The sequence below is a fragment of the Lynx rufus genome, unplaced genomic scaffold, assembly GCF_022079265.1.
Source record: "Lynx rufus isolate CCGP_SWC_20201006 ecotype Redwood Valley unplaced genomic scaffold, mLynRuf1.p SCAF_2, whole genome shotgun sequence".
Lineage (NCBI taxonomy): Eukaryota > Metazoa > Chordata > Mammalia > Carnivora > Felidae > Lynx > Lynx rufus.
In genome coordinates this window covers 173,717,826-173,745,418 of record NW_025814834.1, presented here as the reverse complement: position 1 = coordinate 173,745,418, position 27,593 = coordinate 173,717,826, and the positions used below count along the sequence as shown (strand labels likewise).

The 27,593-nt window shown below is 43.4% G+C and overlaps 1 protein-coding gene across 1 annotated transcript in view; it reads right to left on the bottom strand.

Annotated features, from left to right (window-relative positions):
• The window catches only part of LOC124516300 (cytochrome P450 2J2), a 32,544-nt gene extending 5,394 nt beyond the window's left edge, over positions 1-27,150 (bottom strand). The window contains exons 1-8 of the mRNA XM_047085583.1: positions 26,941-27,150; positions 16,134-16,296; positions 12,317-12,466; positions 11,753-11,913; positions 8,786-8,962; positions 6,593-6,734; positions 3,655-3,842; positions 688-826 (exon numbers count right to left, since the gene is read on the bottom strand). Coding sequence (XP_046941539.1) covers positions 688-826; positions 3,655-3,842; positions 6,593-6,734; positions 8,786-8,962; positions 11,753-11,913; positions 12,317-12,466; positions 16,134-16,296; positions 26,941-27,150 — 1,330 coding nt within the window. The remainder of the gene's footprint in view (positions 1-687; positions 827-3,654; positions 3,843-6,592; positions 6,735-8,785; positions 8,963-11,752; positions 11,914-12,316; positions 12,467-16,133; positions 16,297-26,940) is intronic.
• Positions 27,151-27,593: the final 443 nt, after the last annotated feature.

Here is a 27,593-nt window from a genome sequence, read left to right as displayed (position 1 = left end):
TTGTTATTCATTTTACAATGTTACTAACTCAATACCTGGAATATTCTAAGAATTTTTGTTATTCATTTTACAATGTTAAGAATTAAAACACCCTTTTGGAACTGGCTGGCTTAGAAACGTGAGAGTTTTCACTACATCCTCTTTTGTACTTTACAAGCTTTGTACCATATAAATGTATTAGCCAGATTTTTAAAGGGTAATTAAAATTGTAAAAATCAAAAGCGCCTCTTAGGGTAGAATCCCACCTAGTTAGGACAGTGGCATCCAGAGTCATTCCTGATGGCCATAATGATAAACAAGTAGCCCCTTTCCTTGCCCCACCCCCATCCTATTTTTATAAATTGCCTCTAGCTTTATGTGAGTGGGTGGCTTTTAAAAAGAACTTGAGACATTTAAAACCTCTATAGAGATAGCAAATATCCAACCTTCTTTGTGAGCGAGAGATGGGGACTGAATCTCTGTCCCCAGTGCTCTGGGGAACAGAACAAAGTAAAGCTAAAACCTCCATCAGATGCAAGCAAGGGCTGAGGAAGTAAGGAATCCACAGGTGCGGAGAACAGCAGGAGGGGAGTCACGCTGAACAGGGCTATCTGGAAACCTTCAAAAAGCCAAGCATGACGGGGAAAAGGGTAGGGAAGGGCCAAAAGAGGGACTGTGGATTCTCACACTCCTTTTGTCACAACTCACCTACTGAGAAAGGCAGAAAGTATTCCCTTTTCTTAAACTGTCCATTCTCCAGAAAATGCTCCGGATTGAACCTGTCGGGGGTGGCCCATTCTGTTGGGTCCCTGTGCAGTGCAGTCAGATTGGTAACGATCACGGTTCCCTAGAAAAGGCAGAAAACACTCAGGCGAGGCTTGACCCACGCAACACGTGTACTCAGAAGTGCAGCAGTCACCTGACTCCCACGCCAGGGCTTGACCACACCCCAGACTCCCTCACACTCCCCAACTCACTGTCTTCTGAGCCTAACCCCTACCCACCCACCACCCCCTCCCCCGCAGCCACCCTGCTCTTTGCAATGGTATAGCTTAAAATGATGGGCTTGCAGGGAATTTTATCAGAGAAGTGTAGCTTCTACTGACTGCAGAATGGATCTTTCTACAGGGACATGTCTACACCAGAGAGAATAATGCAACAGCTAGCTAGTCAGTACCACACCCAAATGAACCCAGCCGCTCAGCGAAGTGATAACTCTAGCAGCTCTACCCAGGTAAAAGATACCCCATGCATCTCTCTTTTTCCCATTCTCTTCCCTTTAGTGTCTGGTATACTCCACAGAAGGCTTAATAATAGGATCAGGTCCCCCAGTGAAGGGAACCACTATTCATCGAAGGACACAATGAGAAACGAGAAGTCCTCTGTGTTGTCTCCCTTCCCCTCATTCTGCCTTCAATCCTTTAGTGAGGCGGCTCACTTTTACTTTAAATGTCTCTTGGTTCTGTCACTTCCATTCTGTGTCCACCCCCGCCTCTGATCCAGGCTACCAGCTGCCTTGCCTACGGTCTTGTAAGAGCTGCCCACCATGCCCGTGGCCTCTCTCGCCTTTCAATCTGCTCCACGCTCTAAAAGCAGAGTGAGCTTTGGACATGATAGAATGATGCCAACCCCCAGCCGCCCACCCACACCTTGAACACCCTTCACTGGCTTCCCATCACCCTTAGGGGAGAGACCCATCTCCTGACCCCTGTCTGGACCACTCTCCTTCTTCCTGCACTTGCACTCCAGACGCCTTCTTTCAGCTTCCCAAACATGCTATGTTCCCACTCATTTCTAGGCCTTTTTATAAGCTGTTCTCCTTGCCTGGATGCCCTTCCTCCCTACTTTGTCACTGAGCTAACTCTCCATCACTCGTTAATCCTCAGCTCACACACCACTTCCCTTTGGAAGCCCTCTCAGACCACTCGTGCCCCTCCTCCCCATTCCAGCTGGCCTGTATCTTTATGGAAACCAGCGGGTTCTCCCCTCTGGGCAGTTTCCGTGGTTTATAAGTATATACTTGCATGATTATTTTGTTCAGAGTTGTTTTCCCAGGTGGGAGCCTTTTAGATGCTTACTGGATATTTGTTAAGTTAGTAAATCACTGCTATTTTGAGCACTTTCTACACTAAACACTACATGCATGACCTCATTTTCTCTCCATCCATGAAGTAGTTTTAAATGGCATTTTACAGATAGATAAGTCTTAGCTCTGAGAGGTGAAGTGATATGCCCAGAGTAACGCAGTGGGAAGAGGTAAAGCCGTGATCTGTACAAGGTCTAGTTCATGTCAAAGGCATGGCTCCTGGCCTCTACAAGATATAGTCACTAACATCTCTCAGTTCCCAGGATCTTTATTAAAGCTGATCTTTAAAGCCAGTGGTAGAATGAGTCTGTTGAGCTAAATGAATTGCTAGAAAAATGCAAACTGCACCTGTGAAATAATTTAGACTTAAGCCTTCACCCGCGAGATGTCTATCAATAAGAAAACAGTGAATGGAAACAGCCGTAGGAATAGGATAGGAATAGGTAAGCTCCCCTGGTTCTGCCTGTTGAGAGAAGTTCCCGGTAAGACACACACAGAGGGATCCAGACAAACTGGAACGGATCCACAGAAGCCGACCGACACCCTGAGAAAGCAAAGGAACTGTAAATGTGCAATGTGCAGAGACGACACCAGAGGGCAGAGGAGAGCTGTCTGCCTAGATCTGAAGACTGGTGGGCAGAGCGAGAACAGAATTTCCTTTGTGAGGACAGGAATGTAACAGGGGCCAACTGAGAACACTTGCAGGGAGACTCTTTTAAAGTCCAAGTAAGGCAACTCCTGTGGAGAGAACATGGTGTAGTACAAAAAAGATGAGCCTGGGAAACAAACCGATCTGGTTCTGGAACCCAGCTCTTGTCTCTTTGTAGTTGAGAGATCTTATGCAAGCTTTATCACTCCTGAGCCTCGACTTTCCAATTTATAAAATGGGAATAATAGGTATTCTGAAGACTGATGAATACATTTTGAAAGAATCTATATAGTCCATGCTACATACTCATTGCTTAATAAGTATTGGTTCCTTTCTTTTTCTAATAATTCATATTGCATACACCTGGATTGGTTTCCTTTGTGAGGCAGTCCCATGACAGGTCTGTAAGTAAAAGCTGGAAAAAATACTCCAGCATTAATGTGATACTGACCCAGGTGGTCTCAAATGTCCCTTCCTATTTTAATGTTCTAGAACCCCAGGATTGTGAAGCAGAATTTTCCAAGTCTGGCAGGTTCCTAGCACTGTGAGAAGCTCCACAAAGGCAAAGAAAAGGGCTCCGTGGCAAAGTCTGAGAACTGCTGCTTGCTGTATCCCCACAAAGACGCATAATGCACATTACATAGTAAAACCAAACAAACAAATAAAAAAACCCACTGAGACATCCCACAGCAAAGAAAAGCCGGTCTCTGCCTAAACATATTTGACCTAGGAATCCCCTTTCCCCTCCCTAATACCTATTAACGTCTCATTGGATTAATGTTCCAAAGATCACACATGGAGAAAAAAACTAGTATTATCTCAGGTATAATATATCTCTTTCCCATTTAAGTGATTCCCTAAGGCAAGAGTATGAGTCACTTTCCAGTTCTGAGCTCTAAAAGATGGATTTGAAGATCTGAGGCTGAGAGTCCCTGGTTACCTTGGGCAGGTAGTAGCCAGCTAGCGTGGTATCATCTATCACTTCCCTGGGCACATTCAGGGGGATGATGTTTCCCATTCGTTGCACCTCATGGATGAAGGCATTGGTGTAGGGCATGGACTCTCGAGCGGCTGTGCTTGGTATGTGCGACTGGCCAATCACCCTGTCGATCTCAGCTTGGACTTTTTCTGGAAAAGAAGGTTCTATTATTCTACTCTTCCACATCTTTCCTTAAGCCCGATTAAACTAAAGAATGGCATAACCAGGATCAAAATGGCTAAAACTATAGCAGGCTCTATAGACTCTGATTTCTCAGGAATTACATGAGTGGAAAGTGGGCCTGGGTTTTAGACAAATCTGGTTGCAAACTCTTGCTCTACAACATTACTACTGCAAGTTACTTAAACTCTGTGAGGCTGTTTTCTCTTCTTACCATTAAGGATAAATCTACCTTCCTCTTAAGGACGTCTTGAGATTTACACGAACTGGTTTAGGTGAGCACCCAACACATCAAAGACGCTTCTAATTGTGCCCCAATATAGCTGTTTTCCTTTTTTTTTTTCTACAATAAGAGATTTTTAGCTGGACGCCTGGTTACCCAGCTACATACTACATTTCCCAGATTCCCTTGTAAGTGTGACCATGTGATTAAGTTCTGGTCAATAGAATAACGTAGAAGGAATGTCTGGTACTTGAAACATGTCCTTAAAGGAAGGGTGTTTCCTTCTTCCATTCCCACTTGTGGAAAGGCAGCCCTCAAGGTGAGCCATCTTTAAGAGTATAAACAAGGCCATCATTCTAGATACAACAGAGCAACATGTTGGAAGAAGCTTAGAACCCAAAGTGCTCTGCTGAGTCAAGCTTAGATTTTTTAATTTTGACAGAAATAAGAATTTTTTAAATATATTTTATTTTTATTTTAGAGAGAGTGAGCGGGGGAGGGGGCAGAGGGAGAGAGAGAGAACCTTAACCTGGCTCTGTGCTAAGTGTGGAGCCCAACATGGGGCTTGATCCCATGACCTTGGGATCTTGACCTGCCTGAGCTGAGATCAAGAGTCAGACGCTCAACTGACTGAGCCACCCAGGCACCCCTAGAATTTTTTTTCCTGACCATTTAATGAGTTTTGAAAATTATGGTAAAATATATGTGACCTAAAACTTACCATGCTAACCACATCTAAGTGTATAGTTTAATAATGTTGTGCATATTCACATTGTGCAACCAATCTCCAGAACTTTTTACCTTGAGAAACTGAAACTGTACATCCACTAAACAATAACTTCTCATTTTCTCCTACCCTAACTCCTGGCAACCCCCATTCTACTTTCTGTTTCTATGAATTTGCCTACCGTAGAAACCTCATAGAAATGGAATTATACAGTATATGTCTTTTCGTGACTGTATTATTTAATTTAGCATAATGTCTTCAAGGTTCATCAGTGTTATAACACATGTCAGAAATGCCTTCCTGTTTAAGGATGAATAATATTGCAATGCATTCCGTATTTTATTCATCCTTTCTTCCATTGATAGACACTTGGGTTGTTTCTACCTTTTGGCTATTGTGAATAATGGTGCTGTGAAGATGGCTATAAACTATCATTTAAAATTTTTGTTTAATATTTATTTATTTTTGAGAAAGAGAGAGAGAGAGAGAAAGTAGGGGAGGGGCAGAGAGAGAGGGAGACACAGAATCTGAAGCAGGCTCCAGGCTCTGAGCTTGAACTCACGGACTGTGAGATCATGACCTGAGCTGAAGTTGGATGCTCAACTGACTGAGCCACCCAGGTGCCCCTATCATTTTAAGCTATTGTTATTTTGGAGACCCTATTACAGAAGCCAACTCTATATCCCAATGAGATAGCTTTTAAACTTTTTAGAAAATGTAATTCAGAGTTCCAAACGCATTTTACATCATGAATCATAAAACATACTTTTATGTAAATATATGGAAAGAAATAAAGTTTGATGAACAATCTTATCCTTCGTACATGGGAAGTACTCTGATCTTTATTTTTAGTTTAGTAAAAAATGTTGGTCTTGATCCACTAAATTGATTTTATATCCCATTAATAAACTGTTATCCAAAGTTTGAAAAACTGTATCCTAGCATCCCATCTCTCCAGCTCAAATTTGCTCTGGGTCCTGGAGAGAAAAAAAAAAAAAAAAAGATTATAACAGTCACTGCCTTTGAATGGATGACAGTCTTTGGGGAAGATATATGAATAATGTGCAATCGCATAGTAATGGAGGTGTGTTAGGTCATCTCTAGAGGAGGAAAATAATCCAGTAATAATAAAGTCATCTCTAGAGCAAGGAGTTTCCTATTAGAGTGGGGAAGCATCTTAGAGGAGGTTGTATTTGAGCAGATTCTTCAGGCACACCTGGTGATTTACCATGTAGAGAAAATGGGGAAGCAGATGAGAGGGAAGAGCAAGCTTGATGGCAGAGGCATGAATAAGGACAGTGCAAAGAAAACAGCATGTAATTTAGTGAGGCCACCACGTACGGTGGGTGGAGCTAAGGCTGGACAGGCAGAAGAAGGAACATCAGAGAGCATGATATGCCAGACTCAGGAGTCTGAACATTATCCACAGGCCAATGGAAGACATGACGTAAAAGGCTAGAAGCTTGTAACAAGATACATTCGTATAAGAATGTAAGTCTTTTCCTGAAACTCACCACAGTGTCCATTGACTTCACTGTTTTCACTCTAGATTCTGAGTTTCCTGAGGGCAGGGACTCTGTTACACTGGGATTATGTGAACCCATCACAGTCCTAACAGGAAAATTGAAGAATGTGCCCATTCTCAAGTCCACGTCACCTCAAGACTGTTTTTCCATTCTACCATCCTATCTTCTAGTCCCAACTTGGGGCCGTATGCTCTAGGAGACACCATTCTGTCCTGTCCCTGGCACACTCATTGGCATGCTCACCTTGGATTTCTGGGTATAAGGCCAAATAAAGCAGACCCCAGCGCAGTGTTGTGGAAGTTGTCTCCGTTCCAGCAAAGAAGAGGTCCAGGGTGCTGTAGATGAGGTTTTCTTCGTGGAAACTTGAAGTAGCATTGCCCCTATTCTAGAAAGCACAAGGTTATAGGTTTATTTAGTGGGTTCTTGGTTGCTACAACACACAGGGGCTTCATCCTAGGGAGAGAATGTGGAAGAAAAGATTCCCAGGAGAAATATCTTTCCCTTCGGCCATCTCAAGAGGTAGAGACTTTATTTCAGCAAATTAGCATCCTCTCGCCCCAAGTGCTGGAAACTTTTGCTGGCTTTGGTGGATGAAAATCAAGACACTTATTTTTTTTTTATATATCTATAATTTGGGAGAATCTATTAGTACAGTGGGAAGAGAATCAGTTCAGTGGAAAGACAGACTAGGGTTCCAATATTAGCTACACCATTCACTCTCTGTATGACCTAGGGCAAGTCACTTAATCTCTCTGTGCTTCAGTTTCCTGTTTCAGAAAATAGCAATGAAATACACATGCCCCTTAAGATGACACTATAAATTACATGAGATGAAAAGAGCACATAACAAATACTCAACGTGTTTGTACTGATACCAGGAAGAATAATCTGAATTCCTCTTATGGAGAACAATGCTCGTATCTCCCTGTTAATGTCTTCCTTTCTAGGTGAAACCACTCTCATTCCATCAACCATTCCTCATGGAATTCCTTCATCTTTACCACTTTGCCCCGGAAGCTTCAATTTGCCAACAATCTGCTCAGTGTGTGGCTCCATACCTGCACAGCATTTAGTAAGTGACGTCTCCTCCTTTGTGGAGAAATCAATGCTTCTACTAATGTTATGCCAGTAAGGTGAGATAAAAGGGGAGATGGATAGAAATCTACCAGTCTGGTCAATCCCAAGAGGAGACACAACTAATCTGACGAGTCAACGATTATGACAGTGATACTGATGCATCGAGGTATATTGAACACAGGGGTGACTGGGCTAAAGGCTACACATCCAATTTGGCTTTTCCCTCCTTCTTTCCTATAATGCTGGAAAGTAGATGATAGGAAGATCAAAGAGGAAGGCAGAAGTCCCACTCAGGCCCTGAGGCTGAACTCTGGCATCCAACTCAGCTTTTCTTGTGTTCTGCACTGGGGGGTGAGGGAAGGGGCAGGCAACTGGGCCCAGATCCAAATAACAATGAAAGAGTTCTTTGAAGCTCAACTGTTAGCTTTCCTTTTGTGTATAGCTCCTTCAGATATGGGCAAAGAGCAGAGAATAGAAGATGAACAGGCAGTATTTGAGTATCCCCAAGGACTCAAGCCAAATATCATTTACCCCTATCCTTATTTCTACCTGCCTCATCAATCCTGAATTAATGCTGCTTCTACACTCTATGAAATACTGCTTCTATTTTGACTCCCCGTGGTAAGCTAAATAATGACCCACAGAGATGTCCATATCCTAGTCTCTGGAACCTGTGGGTGTTACCTTATATGCTAAAAGGGACATTGTAGTTAAAAATTTTGATATGGCAGGAGGCACCTGGATGGCTCAGTCGGTTGAGCATTCTACTTCAGCTCAGGTCATGATCTCATGGTTCATAAGCCTGAACCTCTCATTGGGCTCTGTGCTGACAGCTCAGAGCCTAGAGCCTGCTTCAGATTCTGTGTCTTTCTCTCTCTCTCTCTGCCCCTCCTCTACTCACACTCTGTCCTTCTGTACTAAATAAACATTAAAAAATTAAAAAAAAAAAAAAAGAATTTTGATATGGGAAGATGATTCTGGATCATTCCAGTGGCTCCAACGTAATTACAAAGGTCTTTATAAGAGAGAGGCAAGAGAAGGATGGCAGCAGAGAAGATGCTCCATGCTGGCTTTGAAGATGGAAAAAGGGGCCACGAACAAAGGCAGCCTCTAGAAGCTGGAGAAGTCAAGGAAACAGATTCTTTTCTAGGGCCTCCAGAAGGGACCAGCCTTGCCAGCACCTTGATTTTAGCCCAGTAACACTGATTTCAGACTTCTGACCTCCAGAACTATAAGAGAATAAACGTGCATCGTTTGGAGCTCCCAGGTTTGTGGTAATTTGTTACAGCAGCAATAGGAAATGAGTACGCTCCCATTTGCTCTTTAAGAACAAACAGGAAACAACTCTGATTTCCTCACCTTTTCCATCTCCTTGAGGTAAGCGTCAATAAAATCTCTTGTTTGGTCAGGATTCCAGTCTCTCTTGTGGTTTTCAATCATCTGAGCAACGAACAATTTCAGTTTCTCCCAGTTGCTAAAGAGTGTTTGGTGGGGTCCAGGAAGAAATTTCATAATCCATGGAAATACATTGTAGAGCTAAGTGAGAAAAATGAAACAGAGAGACAATTTGGTGCCAATTTTTCACTTTTTGAGATAAAACAATGGATATTCTCTTTCCATCTCTCACTTACTGGCTCTTAAAACCTTGGGGTCACCTTGACTCTTGTCTGTCACCCTCTAGCAAAGCACTTCAACACTCCATCCAAAATGTGTCCAGTTTCAGACCACGGCTCACCACCCCAGCCACGTTCTCCCCTAACAAACACCCAACATTTCTCACCTGGATGCTGTGCTAGGCTTCATCAGCCTCACTGATTCCATTCTTAACCCCCTCCAGGTCTGTTTTCCAGAGCTGCCAGGGGCATCACTTTATACCTTCATCAGATCATTTCACTCCTTGGCTCTCAATCCTCCAATGACTTGCCATGGCTTTCGGACAAAGCTCTACATCATGCTCCTGGCCTATAAGCTCTGCATGGGCCAGCCACCACACACACCTGTCACCTCCTTTGCTATCACTTCCTGCCATCTTGCTCTTTCTCACTCTCTCCAGTGCAGCACCACTGGCCCCTGTGATGACATCAAGGATGTTCTTGTTTGGACATCAAGGATGTTCTTGTTTGGGTCTTTGCATTTGCTATTCCTTCCACCTAGAACACTCTTCCTCTGAAATCTGTATAACTCTGGCCCCTCGCTTCATTAGGGTGCTGTTCAAATGTCACCTCCTTGGAGTGGTCTTAGCCTGATGATCCTATAACCCCTGCCAGCCTCTCTCCGTTCCCATATCCTGTTTTATTCTCCTTCATGGTAATTATCCCAAGTAAGTGTGTGTGTGTGTGTGTGTGTGTGTGTGTGTGTGTAAGATATAGATAGATGATAGATGCATGTCTTATGGATTTGTCTGCCCTGCTATGATGTAATCTCCATGTAGATAAGACATATTTTACTGAAATAAAGTATTTTTGAAAACATTTTCTCTAATAATATCTTCTGGTAGAAAGAAGCATGACATAACGGAAAATCACTCAGACTTAAACAGATACAGGTACAGGTCTATTAGCTCTGCTGCTTTCCAGCCATAATATTCTGTTGATAATAATGACGATGATGATAACAATGATGTAATCTGTTGCTCCTTAGTTTAACCAGCTGCCAGTGGGGGGCCGGGATTTTTCTGGTGACTGAGCGACATGAGATCCATACAGCACCTAGGACGGAGCCAGCGGATCACTATCTGGATTTGCTTACACACTCCCATACCTGCTTGCACACACCATGACGCTCCATTTCATCTTTCAAGGTTTTTTTGCAAGAATTAACTATGGTAAAGTATGTATTGCTGTCCATCAAGATGCCTGGCCTATGTGAGGACTCCAAGAAATGCTTATTATTAGCCTTACCCTACTGCCCCTTCCAACCCTCTCAGGAATTACTTTTCCCTGGGGAAGATAAGCTGGGTACCCACTAAACTCTCATGACTTCCTAGGTTCTGCATTCATGGGGCCAAAGAACATGGGGTTATGGAATTAGGGACTCCTATGACTAGGAATGAGAAAAAGGAATTCAAAAATAACTTTGATAATAATAATAGCTCACATTCATTGCACCCTTTTAATGCACATGGAATCATGCTAATGCTTTATCAGTTTTGATTCACTGGGTCCATAAAGCTCCAGGCAAAGATGTTTGTCAGGAATAAATAGAAACAAATCCACTTCTAGATACAAGAAATGTGACCTTAATAGTTGGGGCTGCTTTGGCCATAGAAGTGTCTTCCAAATCCAGAAAAGTGGCTGAGAGACCAAGAAGCTGAACAGAGTTTTTGACAGACTCACAGACCCTGAGGGACAAAATGGAGTACAGGGCCCACCAAGGAAGGGGTGAAGTTTGAATCCCAAGGGTCTGTACCCTATGGAATGAGAAGATTGATAATATCAAGTGCCGATGGGCATGTAAGTAGTGTAAGTGCTTTTGAAACCTTTAGGCATCTTTTATGTCCCGGTATAAATTCAAGAGAAATGGATGGACGTGTCCACATGAACAACTGTACAAGAATGTTCATGGCAGCTTTATTCATAACATCCCCAAACTAGAAACAGCCCAACTGTTCATCAAGACAGGGACAGAGCAACAAACAGTGGTGTATTCATACACTGAAATACTATTCAGGATTTAAAAAAGAAAAGAGCAATTAACACAGACGAATCCGCAATCTGCGGAGGGAGAAGCCAGGCACCAAAGAACACTTCTGGGGCAGGGGAGTGCCTGGGTTAGGGAGGGACGTGGAGGGGCGGGACTCAAAAGGCAATGGCAATATCATGCTTTTTAAAGAAAACAACATGGGGGCGCCTGGGTGGCGCAGTCGGTTAAGCGTCCGACTTCAGCCAGGTCACGATCTCGCGGTCCGTGAGTTCGAGCCCCGCGTCAGGCTCTGGGCTGATGGCTCGGAGCCTGGAGCCTGTTTCCGATTCTGTGTCTCCCTCTCTCTCTGCCCCTCCCCCGTTCATGCTCTGTCTCTCTCTGTCCCAAAAATAAATAAAAAACGTTGAAAAAAAAAAATTAAAGAAAACAACATGGATGCATAGGTGTATATCATGTAACGTTTTGTACTTTACATGAATGTTAGAAATGTTCTTTGTATGTAGTAAATATCTGGTTATATTATCAGGAAACACTAAAGTCAACAGATTGACTTCCAGTAAGTTTGAGTGAAGTCAGTTTCAAAGGGTGATATTTTAGCTTAAACAAACCAAAAGGTCAGAACCCATCTGTTTTGAACATCGGCTCCAATATTCTAGCCCAAGATATTGAAAGAGAACCTCTTACCTGGCATCTCTTTGATGCCTCCTGACAGGTGACGTCATCCAGCAACCTCAGCAGTTCCTGAAACTGTGCATCCTCATAGTCAAAGCGTTTCCCAAAGGTGATAGAACAAATAACATTGGAAACTGCATTGTTCATCTTGAAGTGAGGGTTAAAAGGCTGTCCTGGAGGTGGAAGAAGAGACGGATCTTTCTGATTGGTTTGTTTCTATTTTCTACAGAGAGTCTCCTCTACAGGACATAGGACATAGGACATTTTAAGTATAGAATCGCCTATGAGGCTCTAGCCACAGTCCCCTACTTAGGGTCTGACATATAGCAAATCGTCAATACTTGGGAAGGCAAGCTGATGACCACGGTTTAAAACTGGTAATGTGTTTAATATTAATCTTCCTGCACTTAATCCTAGAGCTCTATGAAGGCAAGGTCATGGTTAGCTGTTCACTGCAATATGCTCAGTGCCTGGCACAATGCTGGGCACAGGTTAGGTACGTAAGGCACTTAATAAGCATCTGTTCAATGAATGAATGAGTCACAATCTCCTGCACCTGTCCTAGGAAACACTCACCATTCTCCTCTTTTATCGCTTGGATGAGGTTACGGGCCTCCTCCTGAATGCATTCCTCTAAGCTCTTCTTTCCTAGACCAAAGTTCTTGAGTGTTGCCAAGGTGAACCTTCTTTGCTCCTTCCAAGTCTGGCCATTGGACATGATCAATCCTGGAAGGAAAAAAAAAAAAAGCCAACATTATGGTTTTCTTATTCTATAATGTAAATATCTGGCAAATGGTATGGCAACGTGCATTGGTGGGAAGGAAAAGGGCACTGAGGCACTTGAAAACTATCCATAGATACAGTAGATATCTCTGGATATGCAGTAGATACAGTGGCTAGCATTACTGCATTGCATTGCTGGCACTACAGGGGCTTTGGTATTTTTATTGCATTATGTCACTGGTACTTACAGAAACACTATGAGGCAGGTATAATCATTACGTCGCCTTCCCATTTTGCTGATGAGAAAACCTTGGCGCAAAGGCTAACGTCAACTTTGTAAGGTTACAGTTAGTAAGCAGCTGAACAGACGTTCAAATTAGATTCCAAAGCCCATGCTTTGATTGCCAGTCACATAAGTATATTTAAGTATTAATTTTATGCCACATACTAAGAATGCACCCATGGACAAGAAAAATCTATACCTGTAAGGAGGTAAGGCTTTCCAGGAGACTCTAATCTAAGCTAGAACTTGAAAGATGAAGGAATGACTCAAGAAAGCAAGGAAGACTATTCCAGGCAGAAATAGCACATGGAAAGGCAAAGAGCCAACCCCCCCCCCAAAAAACAAACAAACAAACAAACAAAAAAACCAAAAACAAAACCCCAGAAACAACTCAGTGTGTTCAATAGACCATCATCTGATTTCCAACACAGATAAGGCCACACTCCTTTGTTTTCTTCACCTCCAGAGTGTTGTGCAACCCCTTTTAGTGTCTGGCTTTGGCCTCCACCATTTCCATGAGGCAGCCCTCTTTGTCAAACCTGGGGAAACTTTTCAATGTTATCTTGCTTGATCTTTCGGTAGCACGGAGCACTTCTTTCCTGAAGCCCTCCCTTCCAGCGTTGCTCAGGACAGCATGGCCTCCAGATTTTCTCCCTTCCCATACTTTATGCTGGTTCATCTTCTTTTATCAAATTTTGAAGTAATGGAGTACTTCAAGATAAGGTCTAACACCTCTTCTCTTCTCCCTCAATACTCCATTCCTGGAAAATCTCATCAACTCCTAAACTTTTAAATGGCATCTGTTGATCGTGACCACTTCTTTCTGCCCCTGAGCTCCAGACATACACAACTGTCTGCCTGACTTTGCTGACTTAAAAGCATTTCAAACTCAGCGTACCCATGATTGGCTTCGTGATGCTCTCCATACAACTCCCCACTCAAGCCAAACTAAACACCTGCCCTCTTCCACATGAGGCAGACATTTGGGTGTCCACCTCAACACCTCACTCTCCTTTCCATCGCCCATGATTTAGGTCATCCTATCTTGTTGGATTTACCCCCTGGATACCTTAAATCTATGTATCTTCACTGCCACTAACCTGGCCTAACCTACTGTCGTTTCTTGCCACCTCCCTAGTCCAAGCTAGTACCTTCTCTAAGCTAAAATGCTGTAATAGTCTCTTGCTCCCTGTATACCATTTTCTACACTGCCACCTACATAGGTTTTATAAATGTACAATGTAAACATGATGATTCCTTTCTCCACTTGAAACCATTCTATAAATATGGGGGTACAAGTGCCCCTATGCATCAGCACTCCTGTATCCCTTAGGTAAATTCCTAGCAGTGCTGTTGCTGGGTCATAGGGTAGATCTATTTTTAATTTTTTGAGGAACCTCCATACTGTTTTCCAGAGCAGCTGCACCAGTTTGCATTCCCACCAACAGTGCAAGAGGGTTCCCGTTTCTCCACATCCTCTCCAGCATCTATAGTCTCCTGATTTGTTCATTTTAGCCACTCTGACTGGCAGGAGGTGGTATCTCAGTGTGGTTTTGATTTATATTTCCCTGATGAGGAATGACGTTGCGCCTCTTTTCATGTGCCTGTTGGCCATCTGGATGTCTTCGTTAGACAAGTGTCTATTCATGTTTTCTGCCCATTTCTTCACTGGATTGTTTTTCAGGTGTGGAGTTTAGTGAGTTCTTTACAGATTTTGGACACTAGCCCTTTGTCTAATATGTCATTTGCAAATATCTTTTCCCATTCCGTTGGTTATGCTAAGTGAAATAAGTCATACAGAGAAAGACAGATACCATATGTCTTCACTCTTATGTGGATCCTGAGAAACTTAACAGAAGACCATGGGGGAGGGGAAGGAAAAAAAAAGAGAGGGAGAGAGCCAAACCATAAGAGACTCTTAAATACTGAGAATAAACTAAGAGTTGATGGGGGGTGGGAGGGAGGGGAGGGTGGGTGATGGGCATTGAGGAGGGCACCTGTTGGGATGAGCACTGGGTGTTGTATGGAAACCAATTTGACAATAAATTTCATATTAAAAAATAAATTAAAAAAATAAAATGAAAAAAATCACTAAAAAAAAAAATTCTAGAGTTTCCCTTGTTATTGAGCATAAAACCCAACACCCTTAGCAAGAACTTGCATGAACAATTCCTGGCACTCAGCAGCTGAATTTCCCTTTAATTATCTCTATTTAATCCCTATACTTGCCACATGGGCCACCTTTCAGTTCCTCGAGTTCACTGTCCTTCTTCCCACCTAAGGGACTTTTCCTATTCTATTCCCTCTGCCTGACTGCTGCTTCACTTTGTTAAATTGATTGCCATTTATTTACATTAGCTTTCCTTGAATCCCAGGGCTAGATTAGATGCCCCTGATAAATGCATCCTGCACCCAGCTTAATGATACTAATGCATTAAGTTATTAGCACTCATTGATAGTGTCTTTCTGAATAGAATGTAAGTTCCCTAAGGACACGGATTTTGTCAGCACTACTCATGGTCATGTTGCTAGTACCTAGCACCCTGCCTCACATAATAAATGGAGTGGAGGTAGCGTTAAAAGACAAACTATTTCAAAAAGCATCTGAGAAAAAAAAAAAAAAGGCTGCTTTGGTGGAGTAATACATTTGAGTTATCCATTTAGATTTTTAAATGTTTATGTTTAATGACAGTTTTAAGTGTTCATGCCAAACTGTTCCAACACAGAGTGGAAGGCTCGAGATACCTTGTGGGGCACAGCCCTAACAAGAAAGTGGAGGAACTAGAGGCAAGAAGAGGGACTTCCATAAGGAGCAGAAGGAAACGGTGCACATGAATTTTCCCAGGGGAAGAGATTTGAATGGAAAGCAGAAAGAACAAGAATGCATTGACTCTTCCCCTGCTTTCACTGAGTAATCAGTGCTTCCAGAGCGAGTTCATGCAGGAGACACAGCTTCTCTCAAATCCCTGACAGGACCCTGCCAAGTTCTCTAAAGTGCCTTTTAAAAAAAAAAAAAATTATGTTTGTTTATTTTTCAGACAGAAACAGAGCATGAGCAGGGAAGGGGCAGAGTGAGAGGGAGACACAGAATCTGAAACAGGCCCCAGGCTCTGAGCTGTCAGCACAGAGCCCAATGCAGGGCTTGAACCCACAAACCATGAGATCACGACCTGAGCCAAAGTTGGATGCTTAACCGACTGAACCACGCAGGCGCCCCTAAGAGGGTGCCTTTAATAAGCAAATGTGGGAATCCAGCTTTCTTTAATTGTAGGAACTTTATAATGGCCCAGCTCCCTGGGAGTATTGGAGAATTACAGTCACAAGGGCACCTTTAACAGATCATAAAAATATCAAGCATACACCCCATACATTAGTTAAGAAACTTACCATTGTTCTTAAAGATACGTCCTCGGATAGGAGTTGTAGGGCGGTTCACAAAGTTTTGGTTCTGATCGACAAGGACTTCTTTGATCAAGGGCAATCCAGTTATAAGAACTAAAGACATGTCACCGAGCTGCAGGCTAAAAATGTTTCCATATTTCTCCACAAGCTGAAAAATAGTCAAATAGTCACAACTGATTATGCACATGTCCACGTGTCCAGGAATGGAGGGGTTGTGTGTCGCTGAGGAAGGTCTTGTACTGAGCAGAGTCTGTGTGTGCACCTTGGTATGATGGGAACGTTCCTCTCTGCTCCCTCTTTCCTCTTCCTCTCAGCTAGACTAGGATTAAAATCGCTCCAGGATGTGCTTCTATACCTTATAAACATTCATTCATATATTCAACCTATACAAATTGAGTGAGCATCCAACACTGTCCCAAGAACAAGACAGGAATATGTAACTAGAATAAAACAAACAAGGTCTCTAACCTCGAGCACCTTAGAGTCTAGTGGGGGGGGGGGGGGAGAATTCAGAACATGTGACTCACAAAAAAAAAAAAAAAAAAGCTGATATGCTTAGTGTAACTCTGGGTTGCAAGCATGGACTTCTCAGTAAATCATAAGAGTTTAACTGGAAGAGAATGTCCCCTTCCTCAACACGTGCTAGACAACTGAAAATTCATGACAGGGCTGAGGCCAGCTGTGTGGAAAAGCACTCTAGTTCCGGAGCTATGTGGGCATCTTAGCTCTATAGTTGGCTAGCTGTGGCTCTTGGGAAAGTTGCTTCACAGTTTTTGAGCCTCAGCTATAAAAAGGAAAAAGTGTTCCTCCCTTAAAGGGTTCTGTGAAGAAGAATGAGAGCAACAGTGTGAAAGGCACTTTGTTTTCTGGTACCTGGCGCACAGCCGCTTGAGTCCCTGAGGAACAAACGGGCTCTGTGTGCAAAGGGATGAAGACACACGCTCATGGCAACAGAGAGGATGAGCGCACACGGGGATGTACTGGAGGAGGGCACATGGACGCTGGGGGCCATATTAGGCCCCTTTCTCTGTTTATCTCATTTGATCTCGCAGCCAGCCACCCTGTGGCATTAATGATTTTCCTTGTCTTTCAGAAAAGGAAAAAGGAGTCGTCGAGGAAGTAATGTCACCGAGATGACAAAGCTATTGAGTGGTGAAGGGAATTTTCCAGGCGTTAGGGAAGATCTGAGGACAAAGACTTGAACATGAGAAGCCACCAGGCCCTTAGAGTTCAGTGGGAGGGAGAGAAAGAGGGAAGGAGGCAGGGAGAGAATGGAAGGCTGTGTGGTGTGTACAGATGTGGGCTGGATGTGCAAGTGGGCTGGATGAGAACAAATGGCTACTAATCAAGGTGGTTCCTGACTTGTTCCTTCAAGAGACGACTCTGAGTAGACCCTACGCCTGCCTCTTGTCCACCTGGGGTTGTGGCTAGTTGCAGGCAGTGGTACCAAACAGAAGGGCCCCATTTCCTCCGGGTGTCTGTGGCCCCTCCTTCTCAGTCTCCATGCAAGCATACTCCCCCTTGTCACCCTTAGCGCCTAAGACCCCACCACCCTGCTCAGAGCAAATACAACAGACTACACCAGCCTCATTCCGCCTCCCTGCCCCCACATTAAAAACCAAGCCCGAACTCAATCTTCCCTTATTCTCTCAGCCCAGAGCCTTCCATCAGTCTTTGTTCCTGTCTAGCTCCTATCTCCCTGGAAAGAGTAAAGCCAAGATTCCCTCTCAAATGGGAAAGGGCCCATAAAAATCAAGCAAAATCTTTTTTGTTTCATCTTGCTGACTGCCTCGATGAACTTCTTAGTCTTTATGAGAAAGATTTCTTGACTAATTTATTCTATTCAGAAAAGATGTTTTTGGAATGGGTGAAAATCTTGGATTAAGATAAATGACTCCTGACAATGTGCACGTACAACCTAGAATCTCAGCTTGTACTTGGAAGGAACAGAGCACTCCATTAGTATTTGCTGAACTGAACGACTTCAGAGTTTCTGCTCTATCAGCTCTCCACCCACGTATGAGTCCAAAAGAACTGCATCAGAAACTTTCACGGTGGGGCGCCTGGGTGGCTCAGTCGGTTGGGCGTCCGACTTCCGCTCAGATCATGATCTCACAGCTTGTGAGTTCGAGTCCCGCATCGGGCTCTGTGCTGACAGCCTGGAGCCTGGAGCCTGCTTCGGATTCTGTGTCTCTGACCCTCCCCCACTCACGCTGTGTCTCTCTCCTTCAAAAATAAATAAACATTAAAAAAATTTTAAAAAAATTGAAAAAAAACTTTCATGGCATACTCAGCTGTGTAAACATAGGTCAAATGACCTCCCTGAGCCTGTTGACTATGGTGTTGCCTAACAGTTCCTACATGCACTGGGCTGGGCACAATGCTGATCGCTTTACATGGATTTAAGCATATGACCCACCGGGTATCTGAAAAGACTGTGTAAGGTACACCATACTGTCGAATGTACAACCATAACCAAGTCATTACTCAAATGAGTAAGAGAACAAAAGAGGTTAAAAATAGGATGATTCAGGAGGCTAAAATAGACTTAATATCAGAAAGGAAAATAGAAAAATAAGAAAAGAATTAATGTGGGAGCTATAAAAGGTGAACAAAAGTAATAAGAGGGAATTTGATACAAAGGATTAAAAACCCCAAATGTGGGATTAAGTGCTTACATAATAAGGTGGAGCGAAATAAATGTTTAGAATAATGAAAAATTAGAAGAGGGGGGCGGGTTTAGTGAGACAAGTGCGTGAACTACGATTACCAAGAGACAACTGGGAGAGATTCCACCTCATCTCAGTTCTTAAACTCAAGAGCCAACATAACAAAGACACAAAGAGAGGAAAAGTGTAGCAATTCTCACTCCATGGGCAGCAGGTGAGAGGGTGTGCTCCCCCAAACTCTGACCAGCATTGAGCTGTGTGTGTGCAGGTATCATTCAAATAAGCCCCCTAAAATGCACGTTGTTTCTATATGTTACTAAGATTTATCATCTTTTCCCCAATATGTACAGTATTGTATTTTTTTCAACTTTTAAAAAACGTTTGATTATTTTTGAGAGACAGAGAGAGACAGACAGACAGAGAGACAGAGTGCGAGTGGGGAGGAGCAGAGAGAGGCAGACACGGAATCCAAATCAGTCTCCAGGCTCCCAGCTGTCAACACAGAGCCCGACGCAGGGCTTGAACTCACGAACTACGAGATCATGACCTGAGCTGAAGTCAGATGCTGAACCGACTGAGACACCCAGGCACCCCCACAATTATTTCTATCCAATAAAGCAAAGAAGAAGAAGGAGGAGAAAAAGAGGGGGAGGGGGAGGCAGAGAGGAGGGGGAAGGAGGACAGGAGAAAGAAAAACAGACCTAATGAAATTAGGAATAAACCATCGTTAACAATGGTTCTTACTCTTTTTGAATCACAGAATCCTTTGAAAATCTAGTGTATGGCATGATCCACTCTCCAGTAAACTCCTGTACACATGAGCACAGTCATGCATGTAGTTTCAGGGGTTCACCAGTCCCTTGGGGCCCATGAGCCCCTGCTAAGAATATTGCGTCACAGGTAGTTCTTGGGGTCTGTGCTAGGCTTCTGAGAACAGTCTGTGGAAAGCAAATTCAAGTTCGGTTCTATACATTTCTATAAAATGCTTAAGAGTTGCCAGGCACCTCGTGACATTGTTATGTTATAACACATGGGGCGGTACAAAGGTCAATATGATTCGGTGTTTTCCTACGGCATCAAAGTCTCTTGAGCAATGCTGACTGCAGAAAACACTAACGCACAGCAGAAGTGATATATGCTATAGTGCTGGTAGAAAGGAACATGAAGCCATTGAAAAAGAAATGAATTTCCACCCCAGATGTATTAGAAAACCTCTAAAAGGAGATGGTATTTCAACTAGATCTTAAAAAGCTGCCAGTAGGGGCACCTGGGTGGCGCAGTCGGTTAAGCGTCCGACTTCAGCCAGGTCACGATCTCGCGGTCCGTGAGTTCGAGCCCCGCGTCAGGCTCTGGGCTGATGGCTCGGAGCCTGGAGCCTGTTTCCGATTCTGTGTCTCCCTCTCTCTGCCCCTCCCCCATTCATGCTCTGTCTCCCTCTGTCCCAAATAAATAAATAAACGTTTGAAAAAAAAAATTAAAAAAAAAAAAAAAGCTGCCAGCAAAAGGACATGTAATGTGGGAACAGGATACGCAAATACAAGGTAGGAAAATGGAGGTGTTCAGGGTCAAGTAGGTGGTGTGGTTTGACTGGAATGCAGGGTTCATTAAAGAGCACTGACCATGGGGCGCCTGGGTGGCGCAGTCGGTTAAGCGTCCGACTTCAGCCAGGTCACGATCTCGCGGTCCGTTGAGTTCGAGCCCCGCGTCAGGCTCTGGGCTGATGGCTCAGAGCCTGGAGCCTGTTTCCGATTCTGTGTCTCCCTCTCTCTCTGCCCCTCCCCCGTTCATGCTCTGTCTCTCTCTGTCCCAAAAATAAATAAACGTTGAAAAAAAAAACGTTAAAAAAAAAAAGAGCACTGACCATGTGGTAGGTCAAGGCCAAGGGCTGGGGATACAATGAGTCCTTAACTTAAAGCACTTCCCAGTCTAATGGAACATATGGAAAAATAATCAGTTCTTATTTTTACTATTCTGTACAAGAACTCATTTGACGAGGGAAAGTAAGGAAGCACATAAAGGGAACCAGGCACCAGGACAGGTTTCCTGGGAAAAGTATCTCCTCACTTGAGTAAGGAGATAGGAAACAAGGCTGGGCAAGGCAATCCGAGATAGATTGAGGACAGCCTTCATGCCAGCTGAAATAGTTTGGATCTAGTTTTCCTTGTAATTAGGAGGCCAAAGATGTTTGAATAGGAGACGTAATGTAAATGAGTGTTTAAGAGCTTGGATTGTGAAGTCATACAAATCTGTTTGAACCCACTCACAAATCACACTCACTGTGTGATTTGGTGGCAAGTTATTTAACTTCCCTGTATCTCAATTTCCAAATGTATAAAATGGGGGATATTGCGGGTTCCCGTCTTTAGGATTGTTGTGATTAGTAGCCACAATACTAATATTAATAACACAATTACTTGTTGTTATTGATCTATCTGGGAGTATATTTTAGCAAAGGCATTCTGATACGATATTGACAACGGAATGAGGAAGAGGCCAGAGAGTGAATAGTGGAGCTCATCCAGCCACTAGGCAGACAAGGGATGCCTGGGATGCAACAGCACTGGCTCTCCTTGAATATCTTGCTTTAAACTTTTAAAGAAAAGGGAATAGTGGTAGACGTGGAAATGAGTATTAACTATGTGCTTGGCACTCTAGCAACAAGTTGATATTCATGAAGTTATCTAGTTCTTATAACAATCCTAGAAAGCATTTTCAGCATTCAGAAAAGTAGGCACAGAGATTTAGCACCTAGCTTGTGGGCATAAAGTCTGGGCTCTAGAGAGGGGCTTCTGGGTGGCTCAGTCTGTGTCTGACTTTCGATTTTGGCTCAGGTCATGCTCTCACAGTTCGGGAGTTTGAGCCCCACATCAGGCTCTGCACTATCTGTTTGGGATGCTCTCTCTCTCCCCCTCTCTCACTCACGTGTATGCTCTTTCTCGCAAAATAAAAATAGTTAAATGAAAGGATGAAGATATTCTCTTTTTGTGAGTGATGGCACTAAGTGTTAACTAGCCACGTGACTTTCCAATCAAAAACCACATTCCCCAGCTTCTCCAGGTGTAGCCAGTGGGACATGAGTAGTGGTGACGTGCGCGTTATCCGGGTCTCATCCTTAAATGAAAACTGCTTGCTCACTACCTACCCCGTTCCCCTTCCCGTGGACCAGAACTTACACACAGTGGGGTTGCAGGACCAGAGCACAACAAAGAAGGAAATGAAGTTTCTGGATCATCTTGAGGTATAGAAAGCAGTCTCCCTATCCCGGGCTTCCTGCCTACATCTGAACTCATTTGTGGGAGAGAGGTAAATTTCAATCTTTTTTTACACCACTGTATTTTGGGGTCTCTGTTATAAGCAGCTCAATGTGTACCCTACCTAATACATTTATCCATCTTATCTACCATTTTCCCACTTTAGTACAATAAGGTTTTCTCTTATTTGGATAAATGCTCCTCTAATTGGCCATATAGCCATGATAGAGAAAGTTTTAAAATATAGGAGGAAAAATACAAGGAAAGTTCCCATCGTACCATTTAAACAGGCTAGTTTCTTCACGGTGCTGTTGCTGTGTTTTAGCTCACGCCACTTTGTCCCATTTAAAATCTCCTGTCCCCTCGGGGCGCCTGGGTGGCGCAGTCGGTTAAGCGTCCGACTTCAGCCAGGTCACGATCTCGCGGTCCGTTGAGTTCGAGCCCCGCGTCAGGCTCTGGGCTGATGGCTCAGAGCCTGGAGCCTGTTTCTGATTCTGTGTCTCCCTCTCTCTCTGCCCCTCCCCCGTTCATGCTCTGTCTCTCTCTGTCCCAAAAATAAATAAACGTTGAAAAAAAATTTAAAAAAAATAAAAAATAAAATCTCCTGTCCCCTGAACTCCACGTGGCCACTTGCCTAACATCCATTTAACGCTCAGCTCAATTTATTCCAACATTCTACACGACGTTATCTCTAGGGTTTCCCATTCCCAGGGATCCCATCTCTTGATACTTCGTTTGGTTACCAAGAGTCTACACCACACATTGCATCATATGCTGTTTTGTGCTGTGCCTGTCATACGGTAAGGGCTTCATAACCGTGTGTTCGATAAATGAATCCATGAATAAATCAGTCATCCTTTCACTGTCATGAAAAGTCAAGTAGCCCAAGTACAGAATAGGTGTAAGTGTCAAACAGTTCTGGATTGAAGTGCTCGTTTTGCCGTCATCTATGCTGAATAACTCAAGCAGACTTTATTATTTGCAGCCACTTTCCTCACTGGCAAAGTGGAAACAGCACCAGCTAATGACTAACTTGTGTGTCTTTTGTGAAGAGTAAATGAAAATGAACATATAAGTCCTCATACAGGATCTAGCAAATAGTTGGTACTTAATGTTTCCGAACTGCTAGAGTGTAAATTTAGTTATAACTAAATACACCATTTGACTCCATTTGTTTTACAACCAAATACATAAAAAATGCAAACCTGTATGCAGTAAAATTTAATAGTTCTGATGAAAACATCGGGCCATGGATAAGATCCTAGCCTCAGTTTCATCACTAGCCAGTTTTATGACAGGCAAATCATTTACCCTTTCTAATCACATCTATCTTAGTAGTAAACCAGAGGCACATATCAAATTTATGATTTCATACAAGATTGAGTAAAAGCATTCCATTTTACTCCTCCTACTATTCATGACACTAATTGGCACAGACAAAAATAACTACAAGAAAGGCTTGCTTTCTCTAGCCAAAGTTTCAGAAAAAGGCTAGCCTAATAGGACAGAAGCGTTTTTTTTTTTTTTTAAGTTTATTTATTTATTTATTTGGAGAGAGACAGAGACAGCCTGAATGGTAGAGGGGTGGGGATGGTGGTGGAGAATCCCAAGCAGGCTCTGCACTGTCAGGGCAGAGCCTGATGTGCTGCTCAAACTCACAAACCCTGAGATCATGACCTGAGCCGAAATCAAGAGTGGGACGCTTAACTGACTGGGCCACCCAGGTGCCCCAGGAGAGAAGCGTTTTAACTTTATAGGGTTAAGTGTTTAAAGCAGCTATAATATGTTTTAACAAACAATTACAAATACTCTCAAAAATTTTAAATAGAAAATCTTACCAAAGAAATAAAAGGTATAAGAAACCAAAGGGAAAAATTAAAACTTAAAAATGCAACTATCTAAACAAAAACTCAGGAGAGCAAATCAATGGTAGAAGGGTAATGACAAAAGAACCAGTGAAACTTGAGAAGATCAACAGACTGTATACAGTCAGGACAACGCAGAGAAAATAGATTGAAAAGAACAAAAACTGAGCCTCAGGGACCTACGTTAGAATAACAAAAGATCTAACATTTGCACCATCAGTGTCCAAGAGTCCCAGAAAGGAAGGAAAAAGACTGTGGAATTGAAAAAATATTGAAGAAACAATGGCTGAAAACTTCCCGGCTTTGGTAAGAGATCAACCTACAGATCCAAGAACCCAATAAACCCAAAGAAATCAACACCACGACGTACCATAATCAAATCTCTGAAAACTAAAAGCAAAACAACTTCTCGACAGCAGCAGAGAGAAACAACTGATTACTTATGGGGAACAGCAATTCAAATGTGGTTTCTCACTAGAAACCACAGAGGCCAGAAAGAAGTGGAACAACACTTTAAAATGTTGAATGAAAGAAACTGTTAACCTAGGATTCTATATTAAATGAAAATATACTTCAGAAACGAAGGTGAAATAAAGACATTTTTTAGGTAAGCGGAAGTTAAGAGAAGTTTTTTGCCAGCAGACTGACTCTAAAAGAAGGGCTAAAGAAAGTTCCTCAGGTAGAAAAGAAATGATATTGGTAGAAATTTGGAAAACTGTGAATAAAGAAACAGCAAAATAAGGGTAAATAAATGAGTAAATGTGCTTAACAGTTAAAAGCAAGTTTATAATATAGTCTGATGTGGTTTTCAATATATAGAGAGATAATATTTAAAAAAATTTTTTTTACATTTATTTATTTTTGAGAGACACAGAGACAGAGCACAAGTGGGGAGGGGCAGAGAGAGAAGGAGACAGAATCTGAAGCAGGCTCCAGGCTCTGAGCTGTCAGCACAGAGCCCAAGGCGGGGCTCGAACTCACAAACCGTGAGATCATGACCTGAGCCGAAGTTGGACGCTCAAACGACTGAGCCACCCAGGCGCCCCATAGAGAGATCATATTTAAGACAATAATAGTGTAAAGCGGGGAGGATAAAAGGATCTAACATTTGTAAGGTATCCACATTGAACTTGAAGTGGCAAAATATTGACACTAGTAGATGACAATAAGCTATATGTGCCTATTATAATCCTTAGGTAGCCACTTAAACACAATGCAAAGAGATATACTGAAAAGCACAATAAATAAATTAAAATGGAATTCTAAAAAAAAATGTTCAAGTGACCCACAGGAAAACAGAAAAATAATAAATAGGGGAATAAAAAACAGAGGGAAAAATAGAAAATAAATAAGATGATCTAAACCCACCAATTAAAAGACAGAGACTGGCAAAATGAAAAAAAAAAATGACCCACCTATATGCTGTCTACAAGAAAGTGATTTCAAATATAATGATACAAACAGGTTAAAACCGAAAGTATGAAGAAGCATATACCATGCAAATAATCATCAACAGATAGCTGGTGTGGTCCCATCATATCAGCTAAAGTTCGGGCAATAAAAATCACCAGACATAAGGAGGGATATTACATAATAATAAAAGAGTCAATTCACTAAGATGATATAATAATTTTAATGTGTATGCACCAAATAACAGAAATGGCAAATACATAAAGGAAAAACTACCAGAATGGAATTAGAAAATAGACAAACCTTCAGTTAGAGTTGGAGACTTCAACATGCTTCTCGTAGTGATTAATAGAGTTGGTAGATAAGAGGTCAGGGTGTAGAAAAAATAAACAGGATCATCCAATGATATCTAATTGATATATACAGAACACTTATCCCCAAAATTGTAGAATACTTTTTTTTTTTTTTCAAGCATGCATGGGACTGTATCTTGGGTCATTAAACCAACTTTAACAAATTTAAAAGACCTGAAATTACACAAACTATATCCTTTCACCATAATGGCAACAAACTGAAAAATCATTAACAGAAAGCAAGCAGGAGAACTTCCAAATGCTTGGAAATTGAACAACACATTTCTTAAACACGGGTATAGGTTTAGGAGCCTCGCTTTAAAATTCTGTGACTAATCCTGTCACTTAGTGTTACCAACTGGGTGTTTCTCCAAGAAGGTGATAAAACCTTCTCCCTCTGTACTGGAGTATAGATAGACATGAGTTTAAAGTGCTCCAGGCATGTCTAGGGAAAGGGGACTAATACTGTGCGCCTAGTAAAAGCCATGTCTGACCATTGTTTTTATTTAACCTTCACAACCACCTATCACAGTGTTGTCATTCAGCTAGGTGCCTGTGCTGAGCGGTAGGAAACCAGCTGAGGATTCTTGGGAGAAGTTTGGATGTTGGAGGGAATTTTAAGTAAATCAGAGGAGCCAGGGTTAAGGAGCCCTGGCGGGATATGATTATAAAAAGGTGGAAAGAGGCTTAGTCAGAAAGAGTTCCAAGGGGCTCCCAGATAAGTCCTCACTCTGGAAAGCAGTGGGAAGCACTAAGAAAATTTAAGCCGAGGGATGACATTTTACGATTACTTTAGTGACAGCAGATCGCAGGGAGAAGAGATTGAAAGCGAGGGGCTCAGTTATTGAAAAGTGGTGAGGATTTAGGTAGTACTGTCACCATTTTACACTCAGTAAATACAGCCTCAAAGAAGGTAAGTACAGCGTTTTTTTCCCCCAACGATAAAAATATTAAAGAGGACAAAGTGATCATGTCCTAAATACGCTGTTCCAGTAACATTTCACAAGATACACAATAAAGAATGTAGCAAGTCTGGCATACTTTAATAGTAAACAGTGACTATTATTTCACTTCTAGAAAGGGCAGGTGTAATCATGCCAGCTGACCATTGGGAAACCGGGGCTCAAAGCAGGGTTTACCAGGGTCCCTGCATTAGCTGCACAGCCCCCCAGCCTCCCGCCCTCGATCCCCGGGACGGCCCCTGTCCTGCAGGTCAGGGTCAGGGCACCTTCACCCGCTCCTACCCGCTGAAGCTGCAAGTGCGACCGCTCAAAGTCCAGATGGAAGAAGTTGCCCACGAAGGGCAGGGGTACGGGGCCCGGCGGGTAGTTCTTGGGGCGCCGTCTTTTGAGGAAATCAGCGAAGAACAGAAAGGCGACGGCACCCAGCAGGACCGTGCGCAGATGCAGCACTGCCCAGACGGCGGCCGCCAGGGAGCCCACAGCCGCGAGCATGGCTCGCAAAGTCCTCTCGCTCGGCTGAGCTCGGAGCAGGCGACGTCCCCGCCGGTCCCTGCAGCCGAGCTCGCGGCACTGCCGGCCCGCCCCCGACTCCGCCGCGCCCCGCCCCTGCCGCGCCGAGCTCCCCCACTGCGCCCCGCCCGCCTGCACGGTCCCGGCTCTTGGCCCCGCCCGCCTGCTGCCGCGCCCAGTGAACTTCCTCTTCCCCTGCTTCCTTCCCCGGCCCCCGGCCCCCGGCCCCCGGCCCCCGGCCCCCGGCCCGGCGCGCTGCGCTCCGGAAAGCCTGGCACCGAAGTCGTGGGCGGCCCCGCGCCGCGCGTCTGGAACAGGCTAGGCCAGGCGCGTTGTTCTTCTCTGTTTAGAAAGCGCGTCTCCGTCTGAGACGACTGGGGATCTTGGGTTTGTGGTGCATCTCCCCGAGAGCGCCACAGGCACTG